Raw genomic sequence first — 20942 nt, 5'->3', positions numbered from 1 at the left:
TTCGACCAAAGTGAACAGAAGAACGAAAACCAGCGCGGTAGACAACCGTGTTTCTGCAAAATCTCTTGGTTGTATCAGTGTAACTATTTTGATAGGTGTGGTCTTATTTATTGTATTTCTTGACATAGCACCTAAACCATTATAGTGTCAGCACCAGCACTCTCTACTGCTTCCTATTTATATTCAATACAAAATAATATTATATACACTTGTTTTACATTTGATGAAATACAAGAAGCAACAACCTGGGCCCAGAAAAATATTGATCTGAGTGATTATGAATTCCAAGTTGTTTCCACTGTAAAATATACCTACTAAGACTTATTCTGGAAATAATAAATTTATTTTTAAATATACACTTAAAGTTTTTACCGTTTGTAAACCTTGGACTTACTTTTAACAATTGTCCTAAAACATATAACGATGAAATAACACATAACACATTGTCGGTTTGGTTATAACGGTTATGTATGGAGTTTTAATTAGGAAATATATAGATGTCTGTTTTTGTTAATTTTAGCTATGGGTTGCCTTTATCCCCCTCTTTCCTCAATATTTATGTTTGTAGGAATAAAAATAGGAATATTTGTTTTAAGTTCTTTCATTCTCGTCTTTATTTTTACATTGATTGTTATTATGCTTTTTTAAGTACATTTTATATTCAATTTTTTTCTGTGCTATTAAATTCAACGATCCAAAATATGTATCTGCTAATTACACTTTACGTCAATAGAGGAAATCATAAGAACTATGTTGATTCCATTATCATTATAAATGTGTACGCAAGAGTAGTTGCATTTTCACCTTTTCTTCACAAGGAAATGTCTGTATCAAGTCAAGAATATAACAGTTGTTTTCCATTCGTTATGTGATTTTAAGGGACTTTCCATTCGAATTCTCCTTGGAATTTTGTTAAGTTTTTTTTTTTATTTACTTTTATCAACCTCAAACGAAACTTTGTCATTTCATACATGAGTCAATCGAAATTTTGGTTCACATTATCTCATTTATTAAACTTGATATTGTTCACAAATTTTATTTGAAAACCAACGGCTGTTCATTTTGACTTTGAAGTATAATGCATGGTTGTTATTTTGTTAATTTCTTTGACAATCATTTTCTTCAGAACAAGACGTTTACGATTCTCTTGTTGAAGTCATGATAGCTAAAAATTGTGCTTAAAATTGTTTATATTGTGAAATTAATTCAAAATCATATCAGTTTATATCTAAATAATTTGAGTAATGATATACCAGTATTTGAAATACATTTACCAGATTTACAATATTACATATAAATCATAATGACTACACTTCCTCCCTAAATCATATAAGCATATTAAAGCTTTGTAAATGAAGAAATAGCACATTACTAACTAAAAGTTCATGCCGGCCACGTTTGCCTTTTGTTGCATGATTGATTTTAGTTTGAAGCTATTCCTAAAAACCATTTACAAAAAAATAACAGTTTCAAGTCCTTCACTTAATCTGTACTCCAAAACTCAGAACCGGAATAACTCTATGAATATTTGAAGTTCAATTCATTAAACAACTATTTCTACAACTTATTTTATTGTCCATGTATTTACTTAGATACGGTTTTCATGTGCCCTTTTCTTTTCTCACGGCATTGGCGAATACATAAATATTAAATTATTCGACATGTCAGTTTTTAGAAATTATATTTTGACATGTAACTGCCAAATAAACTTTTTATTCGTTGATGACGTTACAGATCGGCTTAAAAAGAATCGATGTGAATGCATTTGTTTAAATTTGAGATACATATCAATTTAGTCGAAACAATCCTGGAATACTGCTAGAAATATTCAGTAATCCCCTCCAAAAAAGACAGTTGAAATCATTTTATATATTTAGTTCGTTTTCCAGTTAGCTCCTGAGATAATTCAAAAGTGTATTTATCTCGTAAGCAGAAACTAATTTCTTCGTCTTTTAGCCATGGATTTTCTTTTGCAATATCCTGTGTGGAATTTTTTGAAATATTTACAACTCCCACTGGTTCAGGTGAAATTTTATCATCATCGCTATTTCCACAAAATAAATTCCATGTTATACAACATAGAGTCACTAATGCGATGAAACCCCCAAATCCAACGGCAAGGCCAATGATGACAGAAAGTGATAGACCTTTCTACAAAATAAGAATGAACATACTTTTTATTATATCTATCATTTGGAAATAAGAGGTATTATTTGTTTTTGTATTTAATTATAAGTCACGACTTAATTCAGATTGTTTGTCTTATCTTTGAACTGTTGAACACGTTGTTTTCCCTGGACCTTTTTACAGTGTAATAAACGTTTCGGAGGTACCCATCTATTTGTTATAAATACATCATTTTCATCTTTTACAATATGTCAAAAAGTAAAATTACAAAAATTATGAACTCCGAGGAAAATACAAATGAAAAGTAACTAATCAAATGACAAAATCAAAAGCTCAAATACATCAAATAAATTGATAACAGCTGTAATATTCCGGACTTGGTACAGGCATTTTCTTACATAGAAAATGGAGGCTTAAACCTAAAATTCAATTATATTGACAGTTGTGTGTGAACAGACATAATAGGTAAAAATCTGACAAATAGGTGTACACCAGTTAACATTGTGGTATGATCGTAATCATTATAAAAACAAACAAAACTGTAACAAATGAGCACAAAAAGGCATAAAGACAAAGTATATTAGCAAAACTGAAAGACAAAAATACAAAAATTTACCACAGGACAACAACACAATGACGGGATGCATAAGTATAGAGCCACGTCATATGTAACAAAGAAACACAAAAAGGCATACAGACAAAGCACATTAGCAAAAATGAAAGACAAGAATACATAGTAGATTCTGATACTGAGATGACCGTGAATATCAAATTCGAGGTATCAGTCTAGAAATGAGGCGGATGAAGCCGTGTCTGTCTGTCTGTCATTTCTTTGATTTGATATATGAAAGGAACTACATCAGAAAACTTTAGATTAATAATATAAAGAACATCATCAATATATCTGAATGTCAAAATAAATTTATAAACCTAGAGAGTAAAAGAACCTCTAAATCTTATGCAGGGAACGAAATTGTTTAACTAAATGCACCGAGAGTGAAACAAAACAGATTCACATTCGTATGTATTCATATGAAATTTCTACATCAACCCGTTGTTCAACAAAGTTGCAAGTTGTCAACCTTTCTGACCACATATCATAATCATTCTATTTCATTAATTTAGAGAAGAAAAAGTCAGAAATATGACAGTTGTTTTCCATTCGATTGATGTGTTCGAGTTTTTGATTTTGCCATTTGACAATGAACTTTATTTTTTTTTCCTCGGAGTTTTGTATTTTTGTGATTTTACTTTTTAAGACGAAAATACAAAATAAAAACACAACAAAATATAATTTAACAAAGAAATAAAAACTGTTTACAGATTTTGTTTAGCATTTAAAATATTTGACAAAAGCCTGAAGGCTTCACTTTGTACTTTATTTGGCCTTTTTAACTTTTTTGGATTCGAGCGTCACTGATGAGTCTTTTGTAGATGAAAAGCGCGTCTGGCGTATATTCAAAATTTAGTCCTGGTATCTATGATGAGTTTATTTGTAAATACAGCTGTTTTTAAAACCACGCCTCATTTTGAGAGATATATTATATTCGTAGATATGTCGTACCCAAATATGATCTCTGTGTTTCATCTCATACAGACATAACTTGGGAATATGACCAGTAAAATATTGTTGCGGTGAATATTGAATTCTAAAGTAGGCACAAAATGAAGGTAGAGTTAGTACCAAATTTAAGTATAAGTTTAAAATTCTAACAAGTTCGGGGCATATAAATGTTCAAAATATGCTGCACAACTCTTTGTTTTGACCTTTGAATTAAATAGTACTGCATATAAATTTTCCGTTTTAGGATATATTTTTGTACAAAAATTCATAGTAAAATTGACACAGTTTTAACAACAAGGTGAATTCCTTTGGGAATTGCACTGTCTATATTTACAGAAATGCAACCTAAAGTTTTCTGTGTTTGTGATATGCCAGAGTAGTTTTTTGGGCAAGTACTTTTCCCTTGATAAAGGCTTCCGTAATTCATTTTACTCTACTGTTTACAGTAATTATCCTAATATACATGCAAACACAAATGTAGACATACGAATAGATTTGATCATTCGCTATTGTTTGTTCGCTTTGATGTTGTAGAATGTGTTGGATTTATTAACATTTTTGTAGACTTTCCACTCACTTCAAGTTTGACATAAAATGAGTACACATGTAGATAATAAAAGAAATCCTTCATTTCAATTCAATTGAGTTCTAAACAGACGAAGATGTGTTATAATTGCAAGTGAAAAAAGTATCAAAACTGCGTAGGATGTAGACAGTTGAAGATTACCGTACGACCTTCAACAAAGAGCAAAACGTATACGGAACGGTCAGCTATAAACGACCTTGACATGGCAAATATGAAGCAATTCTAACGAAATACTGAACGGTTTGATTTCTGACAAAAAAGTAAATGTGAATACTAATATGACAGACATCAAATAAAGTAAACCGTCGAATTACGGGCGCCTGACGTAGGAAAAAAAACTCATCATAGAAACCAGGATTTAATTTTTGTATTTACGCTAAACTCACGTTTTGTCTACAAAAGACTTATCAGTTTCATATTCGCTTGTTTTCCGTTTAACAAGCACTATTCGTACATCTATCTCTCTCTTTTTTCAGAAACCAGCTTTGCAACAATAATTTTTCTTTGTGTAGATAATCAGCTTTCTTTGAGCAAGGGAATGGTTACATTTTGTTTCTCACTTCTGAGAGATTTTAGTAGAAAATAAACAAGAAGATACCTACTTTATTATTAGGCGTTTTGGGAGTTGATGTCATGGATGCCGTACTTGGATCAACACAGTTTAAAAGGCCATCATCTGAATTCATAAATATGTATATAAAATTGATCCCTTGCAAAACATAGTATGTTATACAATTGGTAGTTTGCTTACATGTTATTCGCTTATTAATTACAATCAACTGTGTGATTCGGAAATTAAACGGTAGGTAGCAATGATAGCGAATTTCCAATTATGAATTATGGAAAAAAAATAACACCTCATTTTCATTTGAACCACAAATACGACCACTTCAAACGAGTGTGACATCACCGAATGAGATTCATCATTAAATTTGTACTCACCATGAGCAGCATGATGGTGTAACTTGTGAAGCAGGATCTGCTTACCTTACCAGAGAACACAAAGCCACCTCAAATGTTGAAACGGTTCGTATTGCTCATTCTATAGTTTTCTATGTAGTGTTTTGTGAAATATTTTTAGCCAAGGCAGTTGCAGTTATCTCGACATATAATTTTTGACTGTCCTCCCCGTAAATATCAAAAGTAAAACTGTTAAGATACAAATGCAAGTGTTCTTGGTTGAATATAATGTTATAAATCCTTTGAAGTACAAGCATTTTTCCCCCTTTAAAACGACAACATAACAACCCATGTTCGAATTTTACATATGAAACGGTTAAGATATGCATCTTACTGTTTTTTACATACTAGTAAAAGATTGAGGTGTTGATTACAGAACTTTGAAAATATCATAAAGTTATTGCCAGTTGCTCTAAACTCGAATTGCTTGAGATATTGAACATATGTTGAGGTTTTGATGATTTGAGTTGTGTGTGACATTCATGTAGATATGTCTTAAATAAAGGCGAATTATACAAAAGGGACAATCAAACTTGGTAGTCGAAAACAAACTGGTAGTGCCATGCAAAAAAAAAATAAAAATCCAGCAAAATACAGTTTACAAAAAAAGTCACAGAAAAACTTAGACTCAAAAACCGGGGTTTATCATAGGTGATCCGGGGATAGATGTAAGTCTAATGAGGTAGGTCACTTTCGAGGAAAAGAGGATTTGATTGTGGTAACGACAATTGTAACAAATCTGTCGTCATCTGTGGAACTAATATTCCATAGCGGTCAACCAAATTGTGATAGCGTCCGTAAAATTTCGAAGGGATGATTTCACTTTCATCATTTGGAACCAAATTGCAAGCTCTGGAATTTCGTATCAATTAGGATATAAATAAACTCATCGTAGATAATATATGCTGGTGTAAATGAATTACACCTGGCGTTCACTTCAGTAACAAAGTAGTTTTATTCATTAAAGTATTTTTAGTATAGATTAAAAGGAGAGCACACAACCCGTTTTTTTCCATACTTTGAAGATCCGATTTGTTTGAGTAAGCATTTCGTTTAAATGCTAATTCTCAAAACAGAATTTTTTTATTTTGTTTTTTTTATATTCCCGCTTCCCGCATCCGGAAATGAAATTATGTCCATTTCCCGCACCGTTTTATTTTGTAAATGTTATTAAAAGATATCAACATTTGTTTTTAAAATTACAGTCTAACCTGTATATAACGATTTTAAACATAAAAGCACCCCCACCACACAGTAAATATCTGTGAGAATATTTGTTTCAGCATGAAACCAATTCATCCAAAGTGGGAGTGCTCCGAATAAATTTATAACAGCGTAAATACCATTAAAGAACAAAAAATTGGTTTCTTTCCCCCTTACTTATATTCACTATCAAAAAATGTTCGTTGTTAGAATGAAGTACACAGAACTTCTGAAGGATTTGTCTTCAACTGCAATTATATTGTATGCTGGCGAAACAAAACTATCCATAGCCGCTGCATGTTTATGCACCTGTCCTGATTGATTCAGGAGCCTGTCGTTCAGCAGTTATTGTTTGTTGATGTTGTTCATTGGTATTTTCCCGTTTGGATATATAAATTAGATCGTTGGTTTTCCTGTTCGAATTGTGTACGCTACTAATTTTAGGGTCCTGTATAGTTTGCTGTTTGGTCTGTATCAAAGCCCTGTGTAAAAGGCCGTACTTTGACCTGTGTTTGTTATTTTCAGGTTGAGAACAACCCTCCCTTACACAAGGGGTCATTTTACTGATGTAGAAAAGAAAATAGAAGTACCAAGGATTTGTATATTTCTTCTATACAAAACCTTTGCAAAGTTAGAATTTTGTACTCAAAAAGAGTTACATCATATTTTAAACAATTTTTCTAAAAGAGGGGTCCATTTATTTTGAATAATATTAAACTGTTAAAGTAAATGTGTAAACATGGTTAAAGTCCAGGAATATTACAAAATTTTTGGACATGTTTTGACCATTTAATACCAGATAGATATATATAGTTCTTTGAGAAAATATGAGCCGGACCTTTTATTACAATTACTATATATATATACATCAATACCTTTCTCGCAAAGCACGTCGAATGGTACGGTACATGCTCTTGTTCTGAACTCGTATGCTGTATCCAATCTGACACAATGTTCATCTATCAAACACGTTCCGTCTAAACAGTTAGGCTCACTGGCTTCCCAATTAGTCCAATCAAATAAAGTAGAATCAACCCAACGATGTTCAGATATGTTTTCATCGTAGTATCCTCCAATCCACGCATCTCCAATAAAACTGAAATGTTAGACTGGCTATTAGTAAAAAGCATAATAGACTAAAAAATTAAAGTTAAACATTATGATAGTATATATCAATTAGTTGAAGATTTTTATCCACTATAAGAGACCTACAATGTCAGCAACATTGCTCTTATTCTATCAAATTCAACAAAAATAAAGTTTAAAATTACCCAGCTAAAACATCTTTGACGATTTAGTTACATGTTATTACCATGGCATACAATTAAGTTCACTATAAATACCCTCCATTTGCAACAACACATTCTTGTACTCTGGTCAATTCTGTTGAAGATTCGATTATCGCTAAGTCCATTGCAATGCTCTGACAAAATATCCGTGCGTCTGGCCAGTTTTTTGTGTTGTTTCTAAAGAAAACCAAAGTTCCACACTGACCTGGAACAAAACATAAAGTTGTTCGCATTATATGTACAATTGTATCATGTTTAAAGTTCAGTTTCCTACATCTTTCAATAATCATCATTTCATTGATATTGGGGGAGGGGGTAGCATTGAATTAATTTGGACAGCCCTGAAAAGCTATTATTTTGGGGACTGGTTTCTGAAGTAAATAATCATATAAAAAGGTCTATTTTCCAAACGTATGCCTTCAACTTTGAATAAATAGTCGTTTTAAATTATAATCCTGGTACCTTTGATAACTATTTACACCACTGGGTCGATGCCACTGCTGGTGGACGTTTCGTCCCCGAGGGTATCACCAGCCCAGTAGTCAGCACTCCGGTGTTGACATGAATATCAATAATGTGGTCATTTTTATAAATTTCCTGTTTACCAAATTTTGAATTTTTCGAAAAACTAAGGTTTTTCTTATCCCAGGCATAGATTACCTTAGCCGTATTTGGCACAACTTTTTGGAATTTTGGATCCTCAATGCTCTTCAACTTTGTACTTGTTTGGCTTTATAAATATTTTGATATAAGCGTCACTGATGAGTCTTATGTAGACGAAACGCGCGTCTGGCGTACTAAATTATAATCCTGGTACCTTTGATAACTATTTAGTCAATTTACACATTTAAACTATCCGCTGACAGTGATACACCACGCTAATATTTGGGAAATTATTATTTCTGCTTGGTTGAAGTTGTATTCGTATCATGCAATAACACTAGTAACTGCGAGTAGAATGGTGCTTAGCTTATTCTGTTTTTATATGTTAGTTAGATTGTTTGTTTCGTGCCAATCTTTATCTTCCGGTTATATCAAACTGACTGTTACAGGTTTTTTTTTAATTGGTTGTGCTGTTGCGACATTGTCGCATTTTGAGGAGGGTTGAACACTAAAAGACATGTTTGGCTCCGCAACGTTATAATTTTGCTTATCCCGAGTCAGGATCCTGCCAATGTATGCAGTTGTTGTCGTTAGTTAAATTGTAAAGTTTGTTGTTTGTTTTGTCAAGTATCAGGCCGTTGTTGTTTTCGTTTGAATAGTTTCACATTTTGATATGTCGGGGACTTTTATAGCTGAGTTTACGGTATGCCATTTACTCATTGTTGAAAGTCATAGTGTGACTTGTAGTTGTAGCAGACCGAAAAATAGGCTAGATTTTGATGAGCTAGTTTTAAAGGTGACAGTCCATATAGATTTAATACTCTATCCGGACGTATTATTCGGGCTACGTATCGTATGATGAACTTTAATGGAAATGTCCAACATTGCTCTTTCTTCAAAATAATTATCTTCGATGTTAACTACATTTTTACATAACTCACTCACCATGTTCTATGAAATTACATAACAAAATGAAATATGACATAAGTAGTAAATTCCGTTTGTCCAACATTTTGTCATATCAGTAATATAGCTAGCGATGAAGTTTTTATACTGAGTATTTAACGAACTAGTTCTCCGAAAATATTGTTCATATAATAGATTTGTATATTTGGGCCTTCAAATTCGATTCAATTGCTGCAAATGGGGAGAAAGTCAATAAATAATTGAATTCATTTACAGACAATTGGGACTTGGTTCCTTCTAAAAAGAAAATCATTGCATTCTTTTGTTGCATTAACTTGCAAAGTTATAATTAGATAATACCAATCGATAAATAAACTTTTTGATCTTCTAGGGTATCTTAGGTAAATATCTGTATCGATTTGTGCATAGTGAATCTACTACTTGAGAATTTTCAATTTGAGATATGGGCATGGCTTATGGCAGTTTTCCGAAATGCTATTTTTACTGAATTTCATGGCAAGTAAGGTCACGACTTTAGGGTAAAACCAATTAGATACTGAGGTACTAAGACAATTATATGTCTTTTTATTCGTTAAAAACATTTTGGTTCATTTATCTGTCTATTTTGATTCATATTAAAATCGAATCGATTTAAAATAAGAGATAGTGTTCCTTCGTATAAAAGCTAAAAGGTGCCAAGAAAACATTAAAAACTAAAATCCGGAGAAAGACTGACAGTACCACGACTAGAACAAACAAGACCAATACACAGCCAATGGATTACGGACTTTCCGTTTTGAATTTTCCTCGGAGTTCAGTATTTTTGTGATTTTACTTTTTTTATAAAATATGCGTACATGAACCGTACCAAAAAAACGGCATTCGATCATTTAAATGAAACGGTACCTTTGTAATGACTTAACGATAGACAGAGTAAATGAACTCATCATAGATACCAGGACTAAATTATATATATACGCCAGACGCGCGTTTCGTCTACAAAAGACTCATCACTGAGTCACGCTCGAATCCATAAAAGTTAAAAAGGCCAAATAAAGTACGAAGTTGAAGAGCAGGACCAAAATTACTAAAAGTTTTGCCAAATACAGCTAAGGTAATCTATGCCTGAGGTAGAAAAGCATTAGTATTTCAAAAAAATCAAAATTTTGTAAACAGTTAATTTATAAATCAATAATCGTCTATTGGAACAAAACAAGTGCAGATGCATCATTGAGTTTAACATCAATTTTCACTTAACTAATTGATATAATTCAAAACGTCTATTTACCTTTTTAATCATAAGAAGCAATAATATTGATTGAACCATAAAAAGTAATATTAAACAGCGATAAACATGGAGTTATATCTAGCTTTATCTGTACTGACGCTACAAAATAGTATACGCGCGAGTCGTTTGGTAAGTCATTATTTTTACTTTGATTCGCGAATATTTTGTGTTTAATTCTTTATTAGCATAATACTGCTATACATTATTCAAATCCCTAAATGTATATTTAGTGATACCACAAATATAAAATGAAATGCATGTGAAAGTCATTTTATTTGTGTCACGTTTTCGCTTTCACAGGTATACAAAAATGGTAGTAGCTATGTTGAAGATAACGACGCCACATCTTCGTCAATCAACATTGAAAACTATATCATTGGTCCATTTAAGATATGGCACGTGGGTGGAATGGTCATCAGTTTCATAATGACAATAGGTAAGAACTGAAAATGAGAGTCGTAGATGGAATGGTCATCTAATTCCTGCAATAATCCTATTTGGAAATTCGGTATCCAAACACTTCACTCTTTGATGCTCCCAAAACCTATTTCAGGTTTAATAATTTCGGGCCTAAGATATTTCACTTATGATAGTTTGGTTTTCTTGATTTTATCGTAATGTTTGTGACTGACTCTGCAATGTCCTTGTATTGGTAATTTCAATTTCCTTTTCATTCCATTGTATTTTATTTTACAGAACATTTACATTTACAGACTTAAGACTTTTTGATAAACTAATAAGTCTTAACGAAATATTTTGGCATACATAGTATACGCAAGTTGACGCATGTCCCCTTCTTTTGCCTTTTGGCTTATACTGTTCAATATAAGACCGAATTTTAAAAGTTAACTGAGATATTACTTTGTTTTACAGTTATTATATTCTGTTGTTGTAAGGACGTGAGGATTCCTCGAACTAAACAAGAAATTGAAGCCAGATATAAACAAAAACAGATTTGCTCTAAACTAGAAGGACCATTTTTCTCATTAAGTAGAGGTATGAAGTTAAAAAGGTTTATATTATAAAAATATTTACCTTTTTGTAAAAAGAAAGGATCAATATTTTTTTCAGTGTGATACTTTAATGGATTTTTTTTTTGTTATTCGTGTCATTTGTTGGTTCTTAATTGATGTATATATCTTTCCTTTAATTCAAAATGTTAGAAGCATATACATTTTGGAATTTCAGAATGTTAAAAGAATACCTTAAATCAACAAACAAAAGTAATATTAATGATCGATTATACCTCATGGTGTTTGAAAACAACCTTTCGATTTATCAACAATAGAAATAAAAGATGTGGGGTTTACTTAAATGAAACAGTTATCTAATGACAAATACAACCCTAAGACATTTAGATGGCATATATGCTCTTAATTATAAATAAAGGATTACAGAATGGAGGCGGGGTTTAAACCCCAAAAATATTATAACAAAGCAAGAGATTGATATGAAGACGGTAAATAAACAAGTTGTCTAAATGGAAACAATAATAACCAACACATATACATGTGCATGGATAAAACAGGTGCGTGCAACCAAAGAAAGACGAATACAAATTTAAACAGTTAGAGTTTTAGTCAATAATACGAGACACCAACCAAATCTGTTAACATATAACATCTGGTGCTTTAGATGAGTTTTGTGTGTTTCCATTTTTATTTCTTAAGCAGAAGAAGTCGATAAGTTGTCCTTTTTTGGTAATAAAAGTTGCCACTAGGCGAAAACTACTCTGTCTATTTTTTTTAATATATTGGTTGAAATTTGTCAATGTGTTTTTTTAAATGACTACATATCATAAAACTGTTTTACAGATGGCTATAAGACGTACATAGAACATGTCACAACACAAAAGATGGACGAAAAGCGAAATAAAAATAGTAATATCAATCTTCCTAAAGCAAAAATAAAGGGTGTTGAAAACAAAATTGGCGATACATCCAAGGAAAATCTATTATCAAAATGGAAAGGTGTGTCGAAGTCGCTAAAAACAATTTCGGAAGACATTCAAAGTGACGAGTACATGACTTCAGGACTAAAACCGTCAAACATAGGTATTGTATAAAGTACTAAAATATCACTTTTGTTTAAAAAAAAATTAAAAGCAGATGCAATGTTGTCAATTGTCGTCATGGCATTTGATGATTCTGAATAATTAAGGCAAGAAAAGTATACCACCGAGTTGGGGAGTAAAGAAATATAATAATAATTCATATTAAACAGATTTTGGTTTAACTCAGGATAAACCTGTACAGTATTATAGAAGGCTTTCATACTACTGTTTTCTTGCGAAGTAAGCAACAACCGTTCGATAATGCTTTGTTGGTGATACTTTATCATATTCATTGAGCTAGTATACACAAAATAGCCAATTATCGCGTTTTTTCATAATCAAATTTTATTGAGTTTTTAATATGTTATTAAACATTTGGATTTATTTCAATTTCAGGTTCAACCAACCATTTTTTCTTAAAATGTCGACTCATGTAGCAAGACAGGAAAATGGCTATTGTTATCTTATAGTTCGTTTCTGTGTTTGTTGCATTTTAATGTTTCTGTTGTGTCGTTTTTCTCCTCTTATATTTGATGTGTTTCTCTCAGTTTTAGTGTGTAACCCGGATTTGTTTTTTCTCAATCGATTGATGAATTTCGAACAGCGAATACTACTATTGCCTTTATTTATCAATTCAAAAGTTCAAAAAACCCTTCAGCCATAACGAACCGAGTTTCATATGCAAGTATGTTAAAGATTAAAAGTATGGTTAAGATTAAATGAATGAAGAATGCTTAAGACCATGTTGATATATTGTAACTAAATTATTGCACAATTCATAAATGTACTATTTCTTTTAATTTTGGAACTATTTTGTTATGAGTGTTACTGATGAGTCTTATGTCGACGAAACGCGTGTCAGGCGTACAAAATTATAATCCCGGTACCTTTGATAACTATTTTTCAAGTTTTTAACCCGCTACATTATGTATGTTACTCTCCAAAATCAGTAGCCTGTAATTCATTGTTAAGTTTTGCTGTCTTATTTGTTTACGTTTATCTACTTACAACCACTAGGTCGATGCCACTGTTGGTAGAGCTTTTATTCCCCGAGGGAATGCTTTTTAACTTCGTACTTCATTTAGCCTTTTTTAACTTTTTTTATTTGACTGTCACTGATGAGTATTTTGTACACGAAACACACGTCTGACGCAGATACAAAATGTCAATCCTGGTATCTATGATGAGTTTGTCATAAAAGCAGGCTACTGGTTTTCTCATTTTGTAATGTAATATAAGGTACATATTTTTCTCCATAACGAAGGCCTTATGGTGACATCCGAGTCCTATGAAATGTAATGTTATTTCACAAAATTGGTAATACTTCTATCCCGTTAATTACCAATACCTGAGATTTTGTAATTCAACATGTTCAATAAACTGGTTCAATTCATTTTTGTTAAAACAATACTGACAGGAGAGGTAAAGAGGATATATCCTATTATTATATTCCGCTAAAAATAAGTGTAGTCTACACCGGGTTTCTCCCATTATAAATAAAACTCTTCATATATACCAGGATTGAAATTTTAAAGTTGTGCCAGACGCGCGTTATGTCTACAATAGTCTCATCGGTAACGCTTTAATAAAAAAAAATGTTGAAAAAGGACAGATAAAGTACGAAGTTCAAGAGCATTCAGGACCAAAAATTACTAAAGATTTTGCCAAATACAGCTATGGTAAGCTACTTCTGAGCTGGGACTATTATACTTATATTTAGTATAATAGTCCCAGTCATGAGGTAGAAAAACCTTAGTATTTCAAAACTTCAAAGTGTTGTGAACAGTTAATTTATAATTTTGAACATATCAATAGTAACTCAAGTCAACACATAAGTGCTGACTACTTGGCTGGTGATACGCTCGGGAAATTCAAACCCCATATATGTATAAAGTATTCACTTCATAAACAGATGAGGTCCTAGTGGGTAATACGTGTATTTAAATTTTACTCACATATCATAAAATGTAACATGAGACAACCTATCAAAATATATAAACTTACTAGAAACATTTTTTGTAAATGAGACAGAGCGGAACAATTTCAACTAAGTTAGAATACAATTGATCTTCACATTTAGTTGACATTTCGGAATGGCTGTCCAAAAAGTGGCGTACGCGGATAGCCGTTTATAACACCCGTTTGGGCGTTAAGACACGAAAAATGCAAAAAAAAAAGGTTAATTAATAAAAAAATAACAAATAATAACCGTTTACTTTTTCATGTAGAATGATATATTTTGAGTTTATCTTTCTTTGAACATTCATATTACTTTCTACAGTTAATAATTCAGATAGCAAGATAAGTTATCTTATTCGTAAAAAAGTTTTGCAAACAAAATGAAATCATTTCTTCCAATGCATCAAACATATGATTTCTTCCAACACAATATGTTATTTGTTTCTTCCATAGAAACGGTTACACAATATCAATAGCATTTGATGAATTCTTATTTATTTTTAGGTGTTAATTACTTAACAATACAAATACATCTTTAAACAAACTGAGTAAAGTTGTCCCCTAAACGAACTGTCTATCCCATTTGTGAATAAACTGATCAAGCACATTTTGTTTTGACAAAATGTGTTTGTATATGTATTTAGCTGCTCTATGCATAGGTTTTAGGTATATAATTCAAAACTGACTAAGAAGCTTGAAGTATGATGGTTGTAGTTGGTTCATGTCCGTCATATTTGTGTCGTATAATGTTTTGTTATAATAGAGGTCGTTAGTTTTCTTGTTTGAATTGTGTCACTTCTTTTTTTTTTTTTTTGTCTCGGTGCCTTTTATGACCGACTAAACTGTATGGCATATAATTGCATACTTCCACTTCATTTTAACTCTGGTGGATAGTTGTCTCATTTACAATCATACCATATCTCTTCATTTTTGTTTATCAATATTCAGATTAAAATTAGGAATCAATAGTTTCAATCAAAAACTAAAATAAAGTTTAACAGGATATTATCTTGAAATTAAAAACACCATGGATAATAAAGTTTAACACATTTGATCTTAAAAATGATATTTTTATAAATATGTTTATTTTTCATGCAGTATGATAAATATTGGGTTATCTTTCTTATAACATTGATATAACAATCTTCAATAAATAGTACTACAGCGAAAAACAAAATTATTTTATTTGTTAAATAAAAGTTCTTAAATTAAATAAGGTTACATTTAAAAATATTTTGGTTTGCCCAAACGCTACCCAACATTAGTCTTCATGCCTATCTGAATAAAAAAAAAATTCACACCAGGACAATAAAAGATTTTGAGTAGGCAGCTTTTTTCTGCTGGGTAGGTAGGGTTAGGGCAAACAAACCTTTTCTTTTTTATGGCCTAAATTATAGACTGAAAATGTCTGTTGATATACTAGTACTCTGAGTATGATGAATGCATAGCAGGAGTTTGTTTTTGGAGTTCATGCGATTCCTACAGTTTTAGTTGGTTAACTTGGTTGTGTCTTCTTAATGGTTTAATAGATTCGAATATCGGTAAACCACTTTTGCCTAAATTTATATAAACCTTACAACTTATCCAGTTATTTTTGGGGGTGATTTGCTGATTTCAGTTTCATGTTATCATGTAAAATATATGAAAAAAAACAATATCCCCAATCGAAAATTGTTATGCAAAGTATGAACATAGTAGTACATCGAATTTGATCCTACATTTTCATCGATGCCATGTTTGTGGACTTTTCCTCTCCAAGTGTATCACCACCTAGTATGTAACACCATTGTGTAAAAAATAGTTATCATTGATATGGTCATATATTAACTGTTGTGAACGCTGATTTTTTTAAAGTTATAAGCATTTTCTATCCCAGGAATAAGAATCTTAGGTTCTCAATGCTCTTCAACTTCGTTTTTTCAATTTGACTTTAAAACGTTTTTGATTCGAACGTCACTGTATCCGTCACTCCTTTGTTGACATGAACTATAATATATATAATTATAAATTACTAGTTTCGTTTGGTTTCCGTCTCCTTTAACCAAGGAATAAAATATACAATTCTTTGCTTTAACATACAATTTCCACAATATATTTTATTATTTTATGATTTTCTACTGTTAAAAGACGTCTCAATTCATAACTGTCGTTTCTTGTGCACCTATAACGTTAGCATATAACCTTTATTTGTGGTGGAAATACAAGATACGAAATTAGGTATCTATATAACAGTTGCATAACATACATTTGCCGAAGTAACCTCACTTATGCCGGAGCAAAACCAACCCGATATCTTTAAATCTAGATTTTAATGTGTTAATTTACTTTTACAGGTTTACGAGGACAATTGCAAAGACCAAGTCAAGGAAATGTATTAAGAGTTTTGAATTCTGTTACATCTACCAGAAACATTAATGATTGTCCTACTGTCGATGGAATAGAAGAATAAAAATCATCAGCATGTATAGCAGAAATAAAACATATTGTTTTTATTTGTGTGCCTTTGTATATATACCTTTAATACATGTACCTTTTAAAATCCTATAATTTATTACATTATTTTCATTTTACATAACTGATATTCGTGAAAGAGTAAGTAAGGCAGTTATGTTTTGAGTTTCGGATAATGAAAGATCTGGTATAAAAAAAAATACCGAGCTCAAAGAAATATTTAAAATGGAAGGTCAAAGTTATCAAAATATCAATTTCTCCCACCTTAGTAGCAATCTATCAACTTCGTCAGCATACAGGATATACATTTCCCAATTTATTGGTATTCAAGAGCTTTCATCTGTTACTCATTTTTTTTAAAACGTCACCTGTGTCTGAGCAGAGAGTTGCTGAACCAGGGGTATGTCAAAGAACGTCTCGTCTTTTTAAGTTCTAAAAATGTTCATCGGAAGTTTCCAAGACCTTGTTGGTAAATATTCTTATATGAACTTCACAAATAATACACTTCTTGGACTATAGATTATGTGTACTTGCGTTGTTTTTCATCTTAATAAAGTGTTATAGTATTCTTTTATTTGTCTTTTTAATTTTACTTTTACTGTTTTGTGGTGATACCCATTTGACATTGCTCTGTACTTATGCATCCCGTCATTGCGTTACTAGTATTGTGCTATATTAAAATTTTGTATTCTTGTCTTTCATTTTTGCTAGTGTGCTTTGTCTATATGCCTTTTGTGTTTCTTTGATGCATATGACGTGGCTCTGTACGTAAATATCTCGTCATAGTGTTATGGTAATCATTTTTGTTCTTGTTTTTCATTTTTTCTAATGTGCTATATGTCTTTTGGTGTTTCTTTGTTACTTATGACGTGGCTCGGTTCTTATACATCCTGTTATTTTGCTATGGTAAAAAAATTGTATTGTTGTCTTTCATTTTTGCTAATGTGCTTTATAATATAAATGCCTTTTTGTGTTTCTTTGATGCATATGACGTGGCTCTGTCATATATCTCGTCATAGTGTTATGGTAAACATTTTTGTTCTTGTTTTTCATTTTTTCTAATGTGCTATATGTCTTTTGGTGTTTCTTTGTTACTTATGACGTGGCTGTGTTCTTATACATCCTGTTATTTTGCTATGGTAAAAAAATTGTATTGTTGTCTTTCATTTTTGCTAATGTGCTTTATAATATAAATGCCTTTTTGTGTTTCTTTGTTGCATATGACGTGGCACTGTACTTACACATCCCGTCATTGTGGTGTTAAAGAAAGAAAGGAAGTTAGCAGTATCCTTTAACTTTACTTTCCGCTATATACATGATGTTCTCTCACTTAATAATACAAAATTGGGTTACTATGTCGAACGCATCTATCCCATCGAACTAGAGATAAAGGATACAACAGATACAGTTACACCTGCCTAATATCTTGTCTTACATCTAGAAATTGACTTTGAGGGTCAGCTGAAAATAACAAAAGAGATGATTTCAGCTTCCCAATTGTGAACTTTTAATTCTATGTAGCAATGTTTCAGCAGCGCCTGATACGATATTTCCGTGTTCGTATTTTCTATCATGATTTCCTTGATAGAGGGTTACTGCTCACAGGTATTCTATTTAACCAAGTGTTCCCAATGGTGAAGTTGAAATCATCCCTTCGTACATTTTTACGGACGCCATCATGAGATGGTTGACCGTTATGGAATATCTGTTTCACATATGAAAGCTGATATGTTCCTTATGTCGTAACTACAACCCCGTTTCCTATTCACAAATGGGCTACCGAATTAAACTCATTATCGGGTTTTTAATTACATTAGCAATATGAAGGATGCCACATGTGAAGCAGGGCTGCTTACCCTTTCGAAGCACCGGAGATCACCCCCAGTTTTTGGTGGTGTACATGTTGCTTATACTTTATTTTTTATATAATGTGTTATGTGTACTGTCTGTTTGTCGTTTTCTTTTTTCACCAAGGCGTTGTCAGTTTACTTTCGATTTATGAGTTTGATATATCTCTGATATCTTGTGCCCCTCTTTCGTGGTAAAGTTTTGTGTTCGTTTCTTTCAGTTTTGCTATTGTGCTTTGTCTATATGCATTTTTTGTGTTTCTTTGTTACATATTTGTTTGTTGTATAGTGGTTAAGATGTTGCGATTCTATGAGTTTAACTTTAAAATGAATTATCTCGAAAGCGCTGACTTGTTCTGAGTCGGAAACATACGTGCGGGAACAAAAGCTATGCCATTTTTTTGAATTGTTAATATTTTTTTTGATCAAACGTATATATAAACCAAATTGCCGAACCGTTCTTCTGCAATTAAGACATGACTCCCATAATATCAAACCGCCACTATATATGTTACAGGCATTTTCTTTGATAGAATCAGATGTTCCCAAAAAGTAGCTACTGAAAGTTTTGAACAAAAGAGCAGTTTTATCATTGAAAAATTATTAAAATAAAAGACCAATTACACGGAGTTATTTTAAATTCCTACTAAACTCGACATTTAATGGTTATTCCATAAAAGGATCTGTTGCACATTTGTCCTGTTTTATGTTTCAAATGCATCGTTTTGCGGTAAATATGATCTTAACACTACAACAACATTTGTTAACACATGACATGGGCAAAATCTCTTTGTTCTTACTGTACTATAATCTGGATAATGCACAGCAAAGGTGTGCATTAACTACCTCAGATATACCGCACAGTTCAAATCTATTTTTACCTTTAGGGGCGGTTCCTAGATGTTGACAGGGGCGTTATTCTATCAAATTGAAAAAATATATCACCGAGTGTAGCGAGACTTAAACAATATTGACGATTTTAAGGCAAAACACGATACTTTGTCCAATCCTAGGGTGAACGACATGTTCGTCCCCACCCCCGAGTCCGACTTCGGCCTTAAAATTGCGACAAAATTTAACTTTGTACAAACATCGTAGTTTCAAAATAGGAAAAAAGAAAGGTTTCTCATTCCTTTTTTTTCATCTTAGCTTGAACATAAAAATGTTATTATATTTTGCGTACAACATAAATCTTAAATCAGTGTTTTAAAGTCAGAAAGAGAGGTAAAACAATGTTTGTTCATTTCCGCCAAAAAAGAAATGTATCTAAGAATATCCGAATAAAAGAAATCTGATTTGGATTAGTTTTAGACTCTATGGAATTTATAACGACTTTTTGAATATCTATTTCCCATATTTTTGGATCGAATTTAAAGGGGATCATATTTAAGTTTGTTTGAAAACAGGGAGATTAGCTGGATATCAATCAGACTTCATTTAGATGGACGTGTCTTAAAAATTAATACAGTAGATACAAAGAAATTTGGGGAAAGGGGGAGTAAAACATTGGAAAGAGAAACGTATTTTCCGTTTATTCAACATTTAATATTTAGGTAATATAACTAACATCTTCTTCGGGTTATCTTTCTCTATTAAAGCATATCATTGATGGAAAGAAATTAAAAAGCAATTAATCTAAATTTTGGTTATGATTTTTTTTTCATACAACGATTTGAAAGTACTCAATTTGTCAAAGTCTTAGACGTCACTTATTAAATAAAAATGGGAACAGATTTAACAGAAGCAAAAACATCTACCATTAAATCGCAATTTTACAATAAGTCTTAACCCCCAAAAAAGTTATCAATTTGAAACTTACCAATGAAAGCCGTATTTCCCCCTTTCTTTACCCTACAATAAACTTTCCTAGGATCCGTGGATTGCGGAACATCGTCCACATCTAAAACGTTCACGTCAATTAATGACGTCATGTGTTAAAACAGTTATTGGCCAATCAAATCGGTATATAGAATTTAATCTGCACGCGCTCAGGATGACCCTTTAACCCGAACTCCTACGTCGTTCGGGTTAATAAGGGTCACCTGAGCTGTGCAGATTAAATTCTATATACCGACTTGCTTGGTCAATAACTATAACAAAAAACCC

The 20942-nt window shown here is 31.8% G+C and overlaps 1 protein-coding gene across 1 annotated transcript; it reads left to right on the top strand.

Moving 5' to 3' along the window:
• The first annotated feature begins 10566 nt into the window (after positions 1-10566).
• Positions 10567-17040, top strand: LOC139510660 (uncharacterized). Its single transcript, XM_071297209.1, has 5 exons — positions 10567-10655; positions 10827-10962; positions 11400-11522; positions 12341-12580; positions 16872-17040. The coding sequence occupies exons 1-5, from the start codon at positions 10593-10595 to the stop codon at positions 16985-16987; spliced, it is 678 nt and encodes a 225-aa protein (XP_071153310.1). The 5' UTR covers positions 10567-10592; the 3' UTR covers positions 16988-17040.
• The last annotated feature ends 3902 nt before the right edge of the window (positions 17041-20942 follow it).

The sequence above is a fragment of the Mytilus edulis genome, chromosome 2 (genome assembly GCF_963676685.1).
Source record: "Mytilus edulis chromosome 2, xbMytEdul2.2, whole genome shotgun sequence".
Lineage (NCBI taxonomy): Eukaryota > Metazoa > Mollusca > Bivalvia > Mytilida > Mytilidae > Mytilus > Mytilus edulis.
Note: the sequence above shows the minus strand (reverse complement) of the source record. Positions and strands in the feature narration are given on the sequence as shown.

Bases quoted from the DNA above. Each gene is read 5' to 3' on its own strand.
- LOC139510660 (XM_071297209.1), top strand. From the start codon at position 10,593: ATGGAGTTATATCTAGCTTTATCTGTACTGACGCTACAAAATAGTATA. The intron at 10,656-10,826 runs GTAAGTCATTAT...TCGCTTTCACAG, and splicing joins GTATACGCGCGAGTCGTTTG to GTATACAAAAATGGTAGTAG. The intron at 11,523-12,340 runs GTATGAAGTTAA...ACTGTTTTACAG, and splicing joins ATTTTTCTCATTAAGTAGAG to ATGGCTATAAGACGTACATA.